The sequence below is a fragment of the Eurosta solidaginis genome, chromosome 4, assembly GCF_040869045.1.
Source record: "Eurosta solidaginis isolate ZX-2024a chromosome 4, ASM4086904v1, whole genome shotgun sequence".
Taxonomy (NCBI): domain Eukaryota; kingdom Metazoa; phylum Arthropoda; class Insecta; order Diptera; family Tephritidae; genus Eurosta; species Eurosta solidaginis.
The window spans coordinates 268,479,221-268,495,053 of NC_090322.1; the positions used below are offsets into that span (position 1 = coordinate 268,479,221).

The 15,833-nt window shown below is 36.3% G+C and overlaps 1 protein-coding gene across 2 annotated transcripts in view; it reads left to right on the forward strand.

Annotated features, from left to right (window-relative positions):
* LOC137251448 (uncharacterized protein DDB_G0283357-like) overlaps nt 1-15,833 on the forward strand; it is a 102,920-nt gene that overhangs the window by 19,055 nt on the left and 68,032 nt on the right. For both annotated transcript variants that reach the window (XM_067786042.1, XM_067786043.1), the window contains exon 2: nt 3,268-7,169. In XM_067786042.1, coding sequence (XP_067642143.1) covers nt 3,268-7,169 — 3,902 coding nt within the window. The remainder of the gene's footprint in view (nt 1-3,267; nt 7,170-15,833) is intronic.

Sequence of the window (15,833 nt, forward strand, 5' to 3'; positions counted from 1 at the left end):
GGTCGTAGGACCGTTGTCAGTCAGTAGCAGGTAGAATACATGTATGTACACATAAAAGTATTGCAAAAACCAAAAGATTTAAAAGAAAAGAATTTCACGCCTCAATCAAGAATGGCCAGTTAGTCCAAGTATCAATTAAATGAAATAAAAAATAATCAAAGTACCCACACTAACAGTAAAAGTAAGTGAGATTTTTATAGTCAGCTGAGCAGAGCTCACAGAGTATATTAATTTTGTTCGCATAACGGAACCCTGTAACGGCATAAACTAATCGAGATAGATACTTCTATATATCAAAATGATCTGGGCGAAAAAAGAAATTCATTTAGCCATGTCCGTCCGTCCGATCGTAAACACGGTAACTTGAGTAAATTTTGAGGTATCTTGATGAAATTTGGTATGTATGTTCCTGGGCACTCATCTCAGATATATTTAAAATAAACGAAATCGGACTATAACCACGCCCACTTTTTCGATATGGAACATTTCGAAAAACTGCGATAATTCATTACCAAGGACGGATAAAGCGATGAAACTTGGTAGGTGGGTTGACTTTATGACGCGGAATATAAAATTAGTTAACTCTTGGACAATGGGCGTGGCACTGCCCACTTTTAAAAGAAGGTAATTGAAAAGTTTTGCAAGCTGTAATTTGGCAGTTGATGAAGATATCATGATGAAATTTGGCAGGTGCGTTACTCCTATTACTATATGTGTGCTAAATAAAAATTAGCAAAATCGGATAACGAACACGCCCACTTAAAAAAAATGTTTAAAAGTCAAACTTTAACAAAGAATTGAATATCTTTACAGTATATAACTAAATTATGTCAACATTCAACTCCAGTAATGATATGGTGCAACAAAATACAAAAATAAAAGAAAATTTCAAAATGGGCGTGGCTCCGCCTTTTTTCATTTAATTTGTCTAGAATACTTTTATTGCCATAAGTCGAACAAAAATTTACCAATCCTTGTGCTTCTATGACGATAACTGTTTTCTGTGAAAATGGGCGAAATCGGTTGAAGCCACGTCCAGTTTTTATACACAGTAGACCGTCTGTCCTTCCGTTCGGACGTTAACGATAACTTGACCAAAAATGAATATATCTTTACTAAACTTAGTTCACGTACTTATCTGAACTCACTTTATCTTGAAAAAATTAGCGAAATGCGACTATGACCACGCCCGCTTTTTCGATATCGAAAATTTCGAAAAATGGAAAAAATGCCATAATTACATACCAAATACGAAAAAGGGATGAACATGGTAATTGGATTGGTTTATTGACGCAAAATATAACTTTAGAAAAAACTTTGTAAAATGCGTGTGACACCTACCATATTAAGTAGAAGAATAAAATAATGAATGAATGAATAAGTAGTAGAATGAAAAAGTTCTGCAGGGCGAAATCCAAATCCAATCCTTGGAATCATGACAGGAATACTGTTCGTGGTATTACATATATAAATAAATTAGCGGTACCCGACAGAAGATGTTCTGGGTCACCCTGGTCCGATATCTCGAAAACGCCTTCACATATACAACTAATGTTACTTCCTTTTAAAACCCTCATTAGTACCTTTAATTTATAGGGTACCCCCTGGTCCAACTTTATGGCGATTTCTCGAAAAGGCGTCCACCTGTAGAACTATGGTCCACTCCCTTTTAAAATAACCTTTATTACCTTCCATTTGATACCATTGTCATACATATTCCAGGGTTATCCTAGGTCCATTTTCCTACATGGTGATTTTCTCTTATTTTGTCTCCAAAGCTCTCAGCTGAGTATGTAATGTTCGGTTACACCCTAACTTAGCCTTCCTTACTTGTTATTTCATATCACCCTTTGTGCAGTTTCTTGAATTTATGAATCCGATTCTAAAGGAATCTGTAAGGATACAACATGTACATATGTTAGAATATGCTTATATGCACATTTGGATATTTATACTGAAATTATGAAATTTTTTTACAAAGCTTTCAATTAAGTTAACATTGACCTTAAACAACTTTTGAATCATCAGACTTGCAAAAAATGCTGACAATGACATGTAAAAAGATTTTTTAATGGTGACCAGCTAGATGTTTATACAAATCAAAAGATATCAAATCAAATTTCTCCTTACATATGTACATATGTATGTATATGGGAAACAAAAATACCTACCATATTAATATAATTAAAATACATGTGCATTTATGTATGGACATTTACACACTTATTTACTAGTGAACAAAGTTCTATGATCAGTACAATGGATATCGACCCCAATATTTCTAGCTTAAGACTCAAACACAATTTTGGTAACGTAAATATAACTAAATAAATGAATATTAACAAAGCAAACCCAAACAATAATAAGGAAAGGAATTCCAATAAATGTAAGCGAATAAACAAATAAAAAGTTCGAATGAATATTATTCGAATTACGAATACCTTGCGAATAAAAGAGTTTATTATTCGAATAATTTATTCGAATAGTCCCACCCCTATTTTTCAGGCTAGCGTTGATGCTTATTTCCGTGAAATTTTGATAAACTGACCATAAAAAAGTGGACAAGCAGCGAATTTAGAACAATTTACGAAAACAGGAGCAGCGGCAGGTATTTTACTGCACCGAACCCTTCACGTAGAATTCTTGGGTGTTTGTGGCCTACATTTCCGCCCGATACAATAACAAAAAAACTATGTGATATTTAAGTATGTAATCATCATTTCGAAACGGTGTAAATTTATTAACTCAAAAATATGTGATGCGTATAGACAAATAAACAACGCTAGTTATTGGTTTAGGTGTATGCATGGTGAAATGAATATTCAGGTGTTCTCATCCCGTTGACGTTTTGCCTTATTCTGACAAGTTCGGCATGCATAATTTAGAGGGTTGTCTATCATACGGAACCGTCCTTGAGTTCTACTACGATCGTAGTAGATTTTACCATACGTTTAGAAATATTACAACTATATAAGCCGTTACTAGAATTGTTTAGCCAAAAAAAGATTAACTTTGTATTTCCTAACAGAATATAGACAAAATTTTGCAGAAAACTAATTTATTTGAAGAATTTGTACGAAAAATTAAGCAATCCAAATTTATTACTTTTGAAATACACGTAAATACTGGCATTTACCGAAAAAGTGAGGTTATGTTGTTGACATCACCTTTATTATTACATCATGAATGTATGAATGTACACGCCTTATTACTTCTCTGTTTCTAATTTTATGCTAATGTTTATTTTTGAAATTATTCATCCATTAGTATAAAAGAGAAATGGCTGCTGCTGCCGCAGGTGGACAAACGATGAATATGAATAACTACTATCAACAGGCTCAGACACAGCCACAAATGCCGACTCAACCACAAATGCCACCTCAACCGCAAATGGCTACCCAGCCCCAAATGCCAACGCAATCGCCAATGACAGCTCAACTATCACAACAACAAGTGCAACCGCAATCACAGCAACCACCACCACCGCCACCAACTGAAAGTTCGAAGATTACTGGAAATCCACAAATATATGCACAACCTCCACCCATGCAATCACAAGGCCAAACATCTATGAATCAGGCCCCTCACGGTCAATATCCAAATATGAATTATCAACAATGGCAACAATCTTATCCACAAACACCGCAACAACAACAACAATATAATTATAATCAACCCCCACCAAACTTTTCGCAACAACCTCCAAACTATGGTCAGCAAAATAGTAGTTACCAGCAAACACCTCCAATGCCTGGTCAAACACAAGCTCAATCTCAACCAATGCCATCTGGCCCCCAAACAATGTCGTCTGGCCAACAGTCAATGCAACAACAGATGCCTCCCTATGGAAACTCAAATCAGCAAAATCGTGGTGATAATTTTAATTATAACAATAAAAATCAATCTAATACCGATCGTCCAAATAATTGGGGACCTAATTCAAGTCAGCAGAGGAATGACTTTAACAGAAATCAGAATAGGAATAATAGTCAATGGAATTCTAATAAAAATAACTTTGATTCTAATTTTGGTGGAGGTCCATCAGCCCCTAATGCAGGCGGTCCCAATACTTGGGGTTCGCGTAATAATGATAAGGATTATAAAAACTATTACGATGATGATGATGAAAATGATATGATGGAAGATCCCTTCGCAGATGAAAATACTAACAATGACGGTTTTGATAGTAATAAAAGAGATTCAAATAGTCGCTGGGGTGGTGATGGACATGGCCCAAATAATAATCGTAACGAAAACTTCTCTTCGGATCGTCAAGGACCTCGAGGAGGGTTCTCTAATAATTCATGGAATAACAGCAATCGCAATCAAGCAGGTATGAATAGCTCGTGGAATAGCAGCGGTATTGATTCTCAAAATAACGACCGCAGAAATGTCGGAAGTTTTAATAATCCAAGAAATCAATTTGGATCACGTGATCAGGGTGAAAATCGCTGGGGCAATAACAATTGGGGGAATAATGATCGGAACGACAGAGATTCTGGATACAATAATAATTTTAACCAAGGCCCTGGCGGAAACTTTGGCAGAAATAACTCGATGCAAGGTCCAAATAATAATTTTAATCAAAGATACGGACCTAACGATCGCAACTTTGGCGGGAATTTCAATCAAAGACAAGACGGTAGTAATTGGGGCAATGGACCAAATGATAATATGAACCAACGTTTTGGTAACAATGATAGGAATACAGGTCCAAATAATAATTTCGGCGGAGACAACTTTTCACGGAATAATGAACCAGTCATGAGATCCCGTTCAAATGACCGGAATTTCGGCAATAGAGGTAACAGATGGTCGGATAATAATGATGCAAACATTAATTCTCGTAATAATTTTAATGCTCCCGATGTCAGTGGTAAAAATATGGATCAAAATAAGTTTGGTTCAAGTTCTCGTTTAAACGATCGTAAAATGGAGCCAGGTATTGGCATAGGCAATGCTGGTCCTAACAACAATTTCAATCAGAGAAATCGCGGAGGTGGACGTAACTTTGGTTCCGACGATAATTTTAATAACAGATCAGGTTCAAATGAACGAAAATTCGGAGGAAATAATTTTAATCATCAATCAAATGAAAGGTCCAGCGAGCCAAATAATATGAATCGATCTAATTCAAAGGATCGCAATTTTGGTCCAAATAATTCTAATGCGATGCCCAGCACTAATGAGCAAACTTGTGGGCAGTTTGCTCCAAATGCAAATGTAACAGATCCAGGAGATAGCGAAACTTCACAAAGCGGAAAACATTCACAAATGTCACAGAATCAAGGAAATCGTGAAGCAGAAATAACTAATCAACGAGCTGCATTAGATGAAAAAACTTTCGATATGCAGTTTCAAAAATGGGAGGAACAATTCGATCAATGGAAACTCGCAAATGCTAATCATCCGGATCGTGAAATGTACAAGCGTTATGAACTTGAGTTCGAAAAACAACGACAAAGGTTAATGGAGCGACGTGAACAAATGCGTTTAAGAAGAATGCAGGAGATGGGTCAAGAGCCTGACGCAGTTGTGAGCAAAACTTGTGATCAAGATGATAGGGAAACGCAAAAAGTGGATGCAACTGAAACTAATACAGACAATGTTCCGTCAAATAATATGGAAACTAAAGAACAAAGTTTAGAGAATCCAGCAAAAGAAACGGAAAAAGGAGACATGAGTGCTGAGGTCGACAATGCTGGCAAAGAAATTGTAGAGAAGGATAATGACAGTAAAGTCGATGAAACCAAAGTTGATGTTGATGAAAAACCAAAACAAGTGGAATCAGTGAGCACAGAGAAGACAGATAAGACAACTACTGGTGCTGTAAGTACTTTAGGCAAACGAAAAAGCCGTTTTAGTTCGCCTGTCGATAAAACAAAAGCAACGAAGCTGGCAGACCCTAGTGTTACTGAAATGATTTCTCTAGTAGATGAGGAAGATAAAAAACCTGGTCAAGTATCCGCATCTATGGCTAACATCTTCGGTAAATCCCAGGGAATTCCCGGTCTTGATTTGGTCGAAGGTTCTAGTGAAAATGTTTTCTTCGCCACAGACAAGCCGCCGATGGAAATGGCAACCGAAACAAATGATCCGCCATCAGTTAATCAACCAATTCCTTCAACAAACAAAATTCCATCATTATTTGATGTAGTAATAGAAAAACCAGCCGATTTTCCTGTACTATCATCAATTTGTGATGATGATGATGATGATGATGATATTGAAAACGATGGTATTGACAATGATAACAATATACAAGAAAGAGCACAACAACCAGATGAACAACCACAAACAGCCGAAGAGCAAATGCACCTGAATATTTCCAACGCTATTCCTAATTTAGGTGACGCTCTTCGAGATCCCGATTTTATGAAGAAGATTTCAGTGGCGCTAGCGAAAGCTCAAGGCCTCGAAGAACCAGATCCGAATTGTGCGCCACCACCAGAGTTTCTTGCAAAACTACCCATGTTACTCCAGCAATTGCACCAACAGAGGAGTGAAGCTGAAGCGGGAGGAGAAGGTAAAGATGGGCCAAACATGGGCGACAATGGCTCTAATAACTTTGGAGGCAACGGTTCCAACTTTGGAGGAAACGATTCAAACTTTGGAAATACTAGACCCAATTTCGGAGGAAACTATGGTGGTAACAATCCCAATTTTGGAGGGAACGGACCAAACTTCCGTGGAAATGGTCCGAATTTCGGTTTCAATGGACCGAATGATGGGAATGATTTCAACAGATCAAATTTCAATAGATTTGGCAATAGCGGTGGATATGGACCGGATTTCGGTGGTGACGGGCCTAACTTTAGAGGTAATGGTCCAAACTTTTGTGGCGGGAATGGACCGGATTTCCGAGGAGATGGTCCAAACTTTAGAGGTGGTAATGGGTCGGATTTCGGTGGGGGCAATGGTCCAAATTTTAGAGGTGGCAGTGGTCCAAACTTTGGTGGTCAAAATTTTGGTGGTCCAAACTTCGGCAGAAATTCGCAAATGGATAATCAACGCAATTTTGGCAGAAATAACAATTTTAATAACCGTGGCAACCAAGGTCCATTCCAGCGTGGCGGCAATAATCCTAATAGTGGACCTATGGATCAGGGCCCAGGAAGCGGAATGGATGCAACAGGAACGGATAATTCGAACTCTTCATGGACTACTGGGTATGTTTAAACTTTGTATTGATTTTACATGTTGATTTTAAAATTTCTCTGTCAGTTCATTGTAAAAGATATGTGAGACCCGAAAGAGTTAAATTCCCTGAAAACAAGTATATTCATATCTATGATTTATGGAATTTGTATGTTCCTAATCCTGCAATTAATACTTGTTCCATTGTACCTTAGAGACTTAAGGATTATCTACATGGCTAGAATAATATATTCCTCGTACCGTTTATTTTTCTCTTGAAATGACGTATTTTGGTATATCAGCTATTTTGGTATTCAGCTATAAAATCGATGTTAAAATTACAAAAAATTGTTGAATTTATTGATTTCAATATATTTTAAACATAATTCGAATACAGGAATCGTCTCTTAATATGCCCAATAATTTACTTTGCTGCAATGAGATGCAAGCAAATATTGTTCCATTATTTTAATTAATACGGTAAACATATAAATTATTATGAAACGACTTTTAAACACAGTGTGGTGCATAGTGAAACCATTTAATTAACTGAACTAACCAAATACATAGCATGATTTCAATCACCGTCATAAATCGTACTGAAAATATTTCAGGAAAAGCACCTCAGATTTGAGGCGAATAGTGCAAAAGCCGGGAACGGTCAAACCAAGATTGAGTATATATTTTACGCATGAGATGTTTACTGCTTAAAAGACAAACGAATACTGATTCACTGCTAAATCACAGTGATTGCACTCACGCGACATGTAAATGAGGGCAAATAGTTTCCGAAGCTCTACGAAGTTCTTGAGCGAATCACTGCTCTAAACTGATCCTGGAGAAAAAATTTTCGTCAATGGCAATGATCGGAAAACCTTCGTATTGTTGTGTTGACATGAACAACTCCTCAAGAAAAACGTATCTGCAGATACCGTTAGAAATTGCAAGTGCTTCCAATTAGGAATTGAAATTAAAGCTCAACCGAAAAACATTCTGAGTTATATTCTATCGTGGTTATTATTTGTGTAATTTTTATACGAATTCGGCGATACTCGCTTTAGTATATGGATCGACAATACCTAGCTTTACGTATTGGGTTCAGTAGAATAGAGTTGCAAAATTATCGATGACAATATAGATATTTTTTCTTTTTTTGAGAATATCAAAGACAGTTTAAAGATAGATCAAAGATAGTTTTCTCAAAGCTATCAAAAAAATATCGATAGTTTTACACTCCACTCCAGCATACATTTTTGCATATTAATATTTCATTTCGTGAATTCAGAGCATCGTATTAGAACGCTTTGCAAATTTTATGTATTTATGATGTCTATACCAGATCACCCCTACCAGATCATTCCTGCACTAACACTTATGAATTGCATTTTTTTGGAATAATGAATAAATGTTTAGTCCTTATGCCTTTTTGTTAGTCCCGACAAATTTTTCCTTTTTGCATTCCTCATAGGGAATAATAAAATTTAAAAGCATTCCCTTTTGTTAATTCGGACTAATTATTCCTCTGTGCAGTCCCCATGTGGAATAATAATATTGAAAAGCATTCCTCAAGTGAAAATGGTATAATAATATATTTTTATACAAATTTGCCATAGTTCCACCTTTACAACCAAAAGAGCGAATTATTGAATTATACGGCCCAGTTTGTCAGTGCGAATTTGAACTACAGTTTGGCCGTTTAAACTAATACGAGTATGAACAGATAAATTCTCAATAATATTAAACTTATAATTTTCCGTTTTGGTTGCGCGATTTTTATCTTACGTCTAGTTATTTCATTATCCATGGGCCATGGCCCCTATTATGAGAATTTTTCGATCTTCGATCACCGCTGGCTGTCGAACATCAAAAAACGAATTTGAAATTGGTATTATGACATCTAATCTCTGTCGGAATTTTCGTTGTGTATCTAATTTTGAAGCGAATAGAAATTTTTTGTCGACGCTGTATCGAATAGAAGAAAATTGTTTGAAACTTAAGTTTTTTGTGTTTATCTTCTACTTTTTTGCTACGTAATAGTAATTTCAAATTATTTGTATTAATCGTATATAGTGTAGGATGCTTTTGTTTTTATTAAAATTAATATCCATACAAAAATTATTTAAAAGAAAATGTTATATTTTCATGATGCAAAAATAGAAAAATCGTTACTGAAAATTAAGATATTGTAAAACATATTAAAATTACAAAGTTACATAATAACAAAGTTAAATAAAAATAATTGAGGCAATATAATTTAAGAGCCCTACATATAGGTCCAGGATCGTGAAAACAAAAGAACTGCTTGGAAGACTGGTTTCAAAAATTGGACAAAATCAGTTTTTAACAAAAGGAACTTGCAGAGAGGATCAGGTGGAAAAAATTCCGAGTCCATTCTCGTATCCGATGCTCAGTTGAGACAATCCCTAGCGCAAAAGCTGAGAATTGTTGCCAATTTCAGAATGGTTGGAATAGACTTGTCTCTTGTTCATTCATTCATTTTTACTGGATAGCAAGTCCTTGAACGCTTCTATGGTCATTATGAAGTTTAGTTTTTAACACATGTAACAACATGTTTAGAAAGTTACAAGGTTTAGAAAGCTACAATTACGCGTTGAAATTCATTTCAGCGTTTTATACTTCTGGCTAGTTCCATTACTTAAGCTTTTTTCTTCAAAATAAATAATTTTGCTTTTATTTAATTTAACGGATGATGGGAATGTGCTTTTCTGAACGGTTGAATTTATCGAACAAAGACACTAGTCCTGATCGAATGAGTGTCATAATACCGAATGAAAATTCGTTCGATCAGCTCTTTCGACCACAGTCGAAGATCGAATTTGTCTCATAAAAGGGGCCCATGTCATTGTTACTTTCTGGCGGCATATCATATGTCAATGTACATTTACGCCTTCTGGTTTGCTGCACGGTGAAAGTATCGGTCGTATCGACGGCGGCCACTGTGGTGTGATGGTAGCGTGCTCCGCCTACCACACCGAAGATCTTAGGTTATCGCCCCGGGCAAAGCAACATCAAAATTTTAGAACAAGGGTTTTCAATTAGAAGAAAATTGTTCTCAGCGGGATCGCCCCTCGGCCGTGTTTGGCAAGCACTCCGAGTGTATTTCTGCCATGAAAAGCTCTCAGTGAAAACTCATCTGCCTAGCAGATGTCGTTCGGAGTCGGCATAAAAAACAAGTAGGTCCCGTCAAGCCAATTTGTAGGAAAAATTAAAAAGGAGCACGACGCAAATTGGAAGAGAGAAGCTCGGCCTAAAATCTCTTCGGAGGTTATCGCACCTTACATTTATTTATTTATTCCTTTTTTATTCGGGACTGATATAATGAAAAATTTGAGCCTTTTGCCAGAATGTTCAGTAAACAAAGCACAACTTCAGAACAGACATTCATATTTTATTTTGGAAAAATTTTCATTCAAAAAATGTGAATATAATCATAATGTTTCTCGCTGTACGCTTTGTCAATTGGTATGGACGCTTTTTATCATGGACTCTTCGCCTAATCATTTCTTAATTTTCCGCATATTAGCAATGTATGTACATTAGGGTGGGTCGATTTATATGGACGAAAGTTAACTATATTGCGTCATCCATTTTGCGATAGGATTTGGGCTCAGGAAAAAAGTTCCACTGCGCATACTCAAAAATAATAATTTTCGAGCCTGCGAAATTTCATTCTCAACTCTGGTCTATAGTTATGAAAATAAAGAAGAATTTCTTTGCCCTTAAAAACTTCTTTTTAAAAACCTATTAAGATAATCACATCGATGGTTTGATTCTTTGGACATTATCTAGTTTTTTAATCGTATCTAAAACTATCTATGATGGCACTGTCGATAGTTTTGCAACTCTACAGTCTCTGTTGGTGCTTGCTGTTTTTTTTTTATGTGCGGGAACGCGTCCTCCTCGGGCGCAATTTAAGAGGTGGGTTTGGCGTAGGCTCGGTAGATACAAAGTCTAGAAGAAGTCCCACAATCGCCCTCGCTAATAATCAGATTTTTTTTTTATAATTTTCACATAAAATGTATGGGGTTGTAGCTTTTATTTAAAAAGTGGCATAACTTCTTTGTAAATGGTACTCACGCTTGAGAGGATTTCAATATAGCACATCATGATCTGTAAAAAACGAAATATCGAGCCTTTTTAAATAAAGGTAAGGATATTTAAGCTGATTGAGTAGCGAAACGTTCCGTAATTAAGAGGTTTCACTATAATCCACATCAAATATTCGAAGGAAGTTTTCTACCTATGGAACACCTGCTTTTTTTGTTTTGTTCTTGTGTCAAGGCAAAGTGGCACTCCATTAAACTCAATATGAATTCCTTGCTCCAGGAGCTACTTGGATACGAGAAAGCAGTTAATATCTGATGCAAAATTAAAGTAGCAATTTTATAAGATATTCCCGTAAATTCTTGTGGAATGCTGCTGGATACTAGCGTACTAAAAAATAAACTGAACAGAACTTGTCCATAGTTGGGGGTAGTGCACTAAATTTTGATTGAATTAGACTTTTCGAAATTGCTTTTGGCTGACCTCCAGAAAGTTTTTAAGAAAACGCAACGCAACTAAACTTTGAGAAAGACGGTAGGAAATTTTTTTTTGTTTTTTGTCATTGATTTACTTTCGCTTGTCGTTATTGTGCTCATTGATGTCAAAGCCTAATGATTTTCATGGCGTACTATGAGCCTGTACAACTCTTACGTATACACTTGATTAGAAACATACTGTTATCAACAAAAAACTGTAAAACACCATTTAAAATTTGTCGTTTTTAGTTATAATATGTAATTTTACTAAAGTTATGTATATTAAAAAGAAATAAAATAAATATGTAAATAATGAGCTTTGTAAAATCGCGATTATTTTGCTCAACTTCTTGGGGCTGGGGGCACCTCAAAACGCCATCCTACGAAAATAATATTTGGTGGTTTTGTCTAACTGTTATAAAGACAACTTTTCATTGCTAGGCCATTACAGCAAAAAAAAAAAAATCCATAGGGTATCACTTCACCCTAGTACGCACTATTTTTTTCAGCTTAGTGATAGTAGTGGAGAAAGGCACTTCGACTAAAAAAATGTTTTGCAGTCATTTTATTTTTTCACTACCCTTAACAGAGTAAAAGAAAAAAATTTAATTAATAGAAGCTTTCTATGCCTCCACTCAAATTAGTGAAAAAAAATGATTCTGCACTAAAAGCTGAAGCTGATAATATTTTCACTACCAGCTTTTAAATTTTAGTAAAACATTTTTTAGCTTCACTACCACTATAGCTGAGTTGGTCTGATATTTTTTGCATTACCACTCAGCTGTGAGTGAAGGCTGGTGCATTAATGCATTCCCCCCAATTCTGAACTTTTCCTATTTGTTGTTAAACTTTGTACTTTGCAAAAGCAAAGAGATAATAGAGCGCATTAACCATCTTCCTATTCCTATCTTGTTCCTTGTACGATTTATTTAGTTTGTTGTTATGTAGTTCACAATTACAAAAGCGATATCAGCTGGTTTGTTTTTTTATTTTAGCAATTTTTTAAAGCAATAAACGAAACAAAACACTCACAAACGATGAAGTTTATTCTCTTACAGTTTAAGGTATATAAACTGTGGTCTGTGTTCCAAGACAGTCCTCCGTCGTCTTATATTCATTACCCCTACTGCAATTTTTCAGAACATAATGTTAAAGAATATGGCTTCAAGTATAAACAACTCAGTTTTTGGCAAAACGCAGAACCGTCACATTGAATATAATGCTTGGTTTTCATCAGGTCAAAGTGAAATTTTAATATCGAATTTGCTACGCCGTTGGGTAATTGTCGTTTTCACTTATTAATCAATTTAATTATCCTTTGTAGTCAAAATGGTCGGCAAACGCATTTGACGTTGTGTGACAAGCCGTTTTCATAATAAGTCTGTCAGTAAATTTAAAGCAGGTTTACTGAGAAAAAAATTCTCTCAAACATTTCAAATTCAGTCGGAGTTTTCGACTTGAGGATGCAGTTATTAAGGCCGTAAGTTAAACAATTTTAGGGAAACTTAAACTTTAGCTTATGGGGTTTTTATTATGGAAAAAAATGCAGATATAATGCCTTCCAAAACATTAAAAATTGTCAAAATTTCGAAAACGTTTGCCAAAAAATCCAGCATTTCAGAAGTTGAATTTTTTTTTTGAAATTTCCCAAATTTTAATCTGAATAAAAATAAGATACAAATTTTTATTCGTTTCTTTTGGTCCATTTATATAAAGGAAGTAATCAAACATTTTTTATCTTCATTTTATTTTCTCCTTTTGTTGTTTGTAGCTCAGTGAATAGTTACTTAAAAATCGATCGTAAATGGACTTTGTAATAGCTCTAAATATCTCGATCCATCTTTTATCCTTAGGTTAGGTTAGGTTGAACTGGGCGATCCATGAGGACCTCACATAGACTGAAAGATTCCGTAGTGTTACCAGAAGTTTATTTAACGACTAAACTGAAAAACCCTATCAAAACCCAGGACCTTTGTCATAAAATAACTCCGTCCTCTTGGCAAATACTAGAAGACTTCTAGGGCTTATGCCATTTGCTGCTTCTAGATCTGACAGCTGTATCACTCCTAATATCTGCAGTCTTAGCCTGGCAAGTACAGGGAACGAGCATAAAACGTGCTTGATCGTTTCCTCCTCCAACCCGCATTTCCTACATCTGTTATCACTGACCAAGCCTAATTTAAAGGCATGTGACGCCAGAAGACAGTGTCCAGTCAAAATACCCGTCATGAGTCTACATTCCTCTCTTTTTAATGATAGAAGCAACGTTGTTAGTCTAAGGTTGTAAGACCTATGTACACATAATCTTCGACACTTTACAGCCCTGCGCTTGGACCGACGCCTTTCCCGCTTGGTCGATCGTTTGCACCTTTCGCCTTTTCTTAATCTCGCCCAATCTGATAGGAACGTCTACGGAGCAACCTTCAAGGGATGCGCCTTTTTTTTAAACGGTTTTATTTAGATTGACTTGAACGGCCGGGCGAACAGATTTTTTTTAATTGAAATTTAAGTAACTTCCCGATAAGCTACAAGCTTGAAACTTGGAATATGGTTCAGAACCCGATGACAATGCAATAATAAGAAAAAAACTCTGATAGGTGGCGCATGGATCGAAATATTTCAAAAAATCGTATTTGTGGTCTGATTTGGTTCATATTTGAAACACATAATACATACATGAATAGAAAGCGACATATAAAAACAATCGCCGCCAGGATCGAGTTATTAAAAAAAAAAAAATAATAAAAAAAAAAAATAATAAAAAAAAAAAAATGTTTAAGTTAAACGGTTTTATTGAAAACAATACTTACATTAAGTAATAATAATACTGAAAGCTAGAAAATAATTAGGTAGGTCCTAGGTACTAGTCATCACACTCCTCATCAATCTAGGACGTTGATCAGACAATTAAATGAAAGCGTTAGACGCGTCAAATTCGTATTGATAGTTATAAGTAAGATCAGCTGAACCTTAATCAGGTTATGCTACGCCTCACATATTTGTAAGTATTGTTTTCAATAAAACCGTTTAACTAAAATTTTTTGTTTTCAAATTATTTTTTAGCTATTTCATCTGTTTTTTCATTCCCATCTATTCCCGTATGCGCTGGGACCCAGAATAGATGTATGCTCCTCCCTGTCCCGATTCTCTCCAGAGACTGCTTTCACTCTAACACGCATTTAGATGCTGTGTTATGCGAAAATAATGCATTAATTGCTGCTTGACTGTCAATATAAAAGTTAACACGGCTGCAGTTTAAGCTATTCTTTTCCAGTGTTTTTACTGCTTTGGTTACGGTTAATACTTCCGCTTGGAAAACGCTACAGTGATTTGACAGCTTGTAGGATCTGTTTATTTCCGGATTTGTACAGTATACCGCAGACCCTACTCCTTCCACTACTTTGGAACCATCTGTGTATACATGTATCGCCGCCATTTAAGCACCCTTGCGCCTACCATCACTCTCTATTGTGTCTTTAAGAGCCCCTCGAAGTGCAGATAGGGAATCAGGTAGTCTGTTCGTCCTGTTATTGATGACGCTATACTACTATGGCCGTATGGTCAGAATGGCATACAGTGCAGCCGTCGGGGTTGTTTTCAGGGCTCCCGCAATCGTAAGCATTGAAAGCCTGCATACCCTTCTAATTTTTTCAGGTGGATTCGTCTTTGTGTGGCTTTCCACCAAATAAGAACTCCATAGGATAGGGTTTACAATTGCTGTAAATACCCAATGAGAAAACGAGGGCGATAAACCCCACGTACATCCCAGCATCCTTTAACATGCACAGTGCCGTCGAGGCCTTCTTCAATCTCTCCTCCACTTTGATTTCTAGATATTTTGTGTAAGGTTTCTGCTGTAGGGTCACCCCTCCTAACTTAGGCCTGGTCCAATTTGGGACTTTGTATCTAGGACCATATCCGTCTTTTCTGCGTTGGCGGTCAACCCGACATTAGATGCCCAGGTATGAATATCCCGAAGCGCCCGATCCATGAAAGAGCTAATCGTTGGAAGGCACTTTCCACTTATGACAATTGCAACGTCATCTGCGTAAGCCGTAAGTTTTACGGGTCCCTCATCGAACCGCCGAAGCAGTTGGTTGATGACCAGCATCCACAATAGAGGTGATAGCACCCCGCCCATCGGCGTGTCCCTGT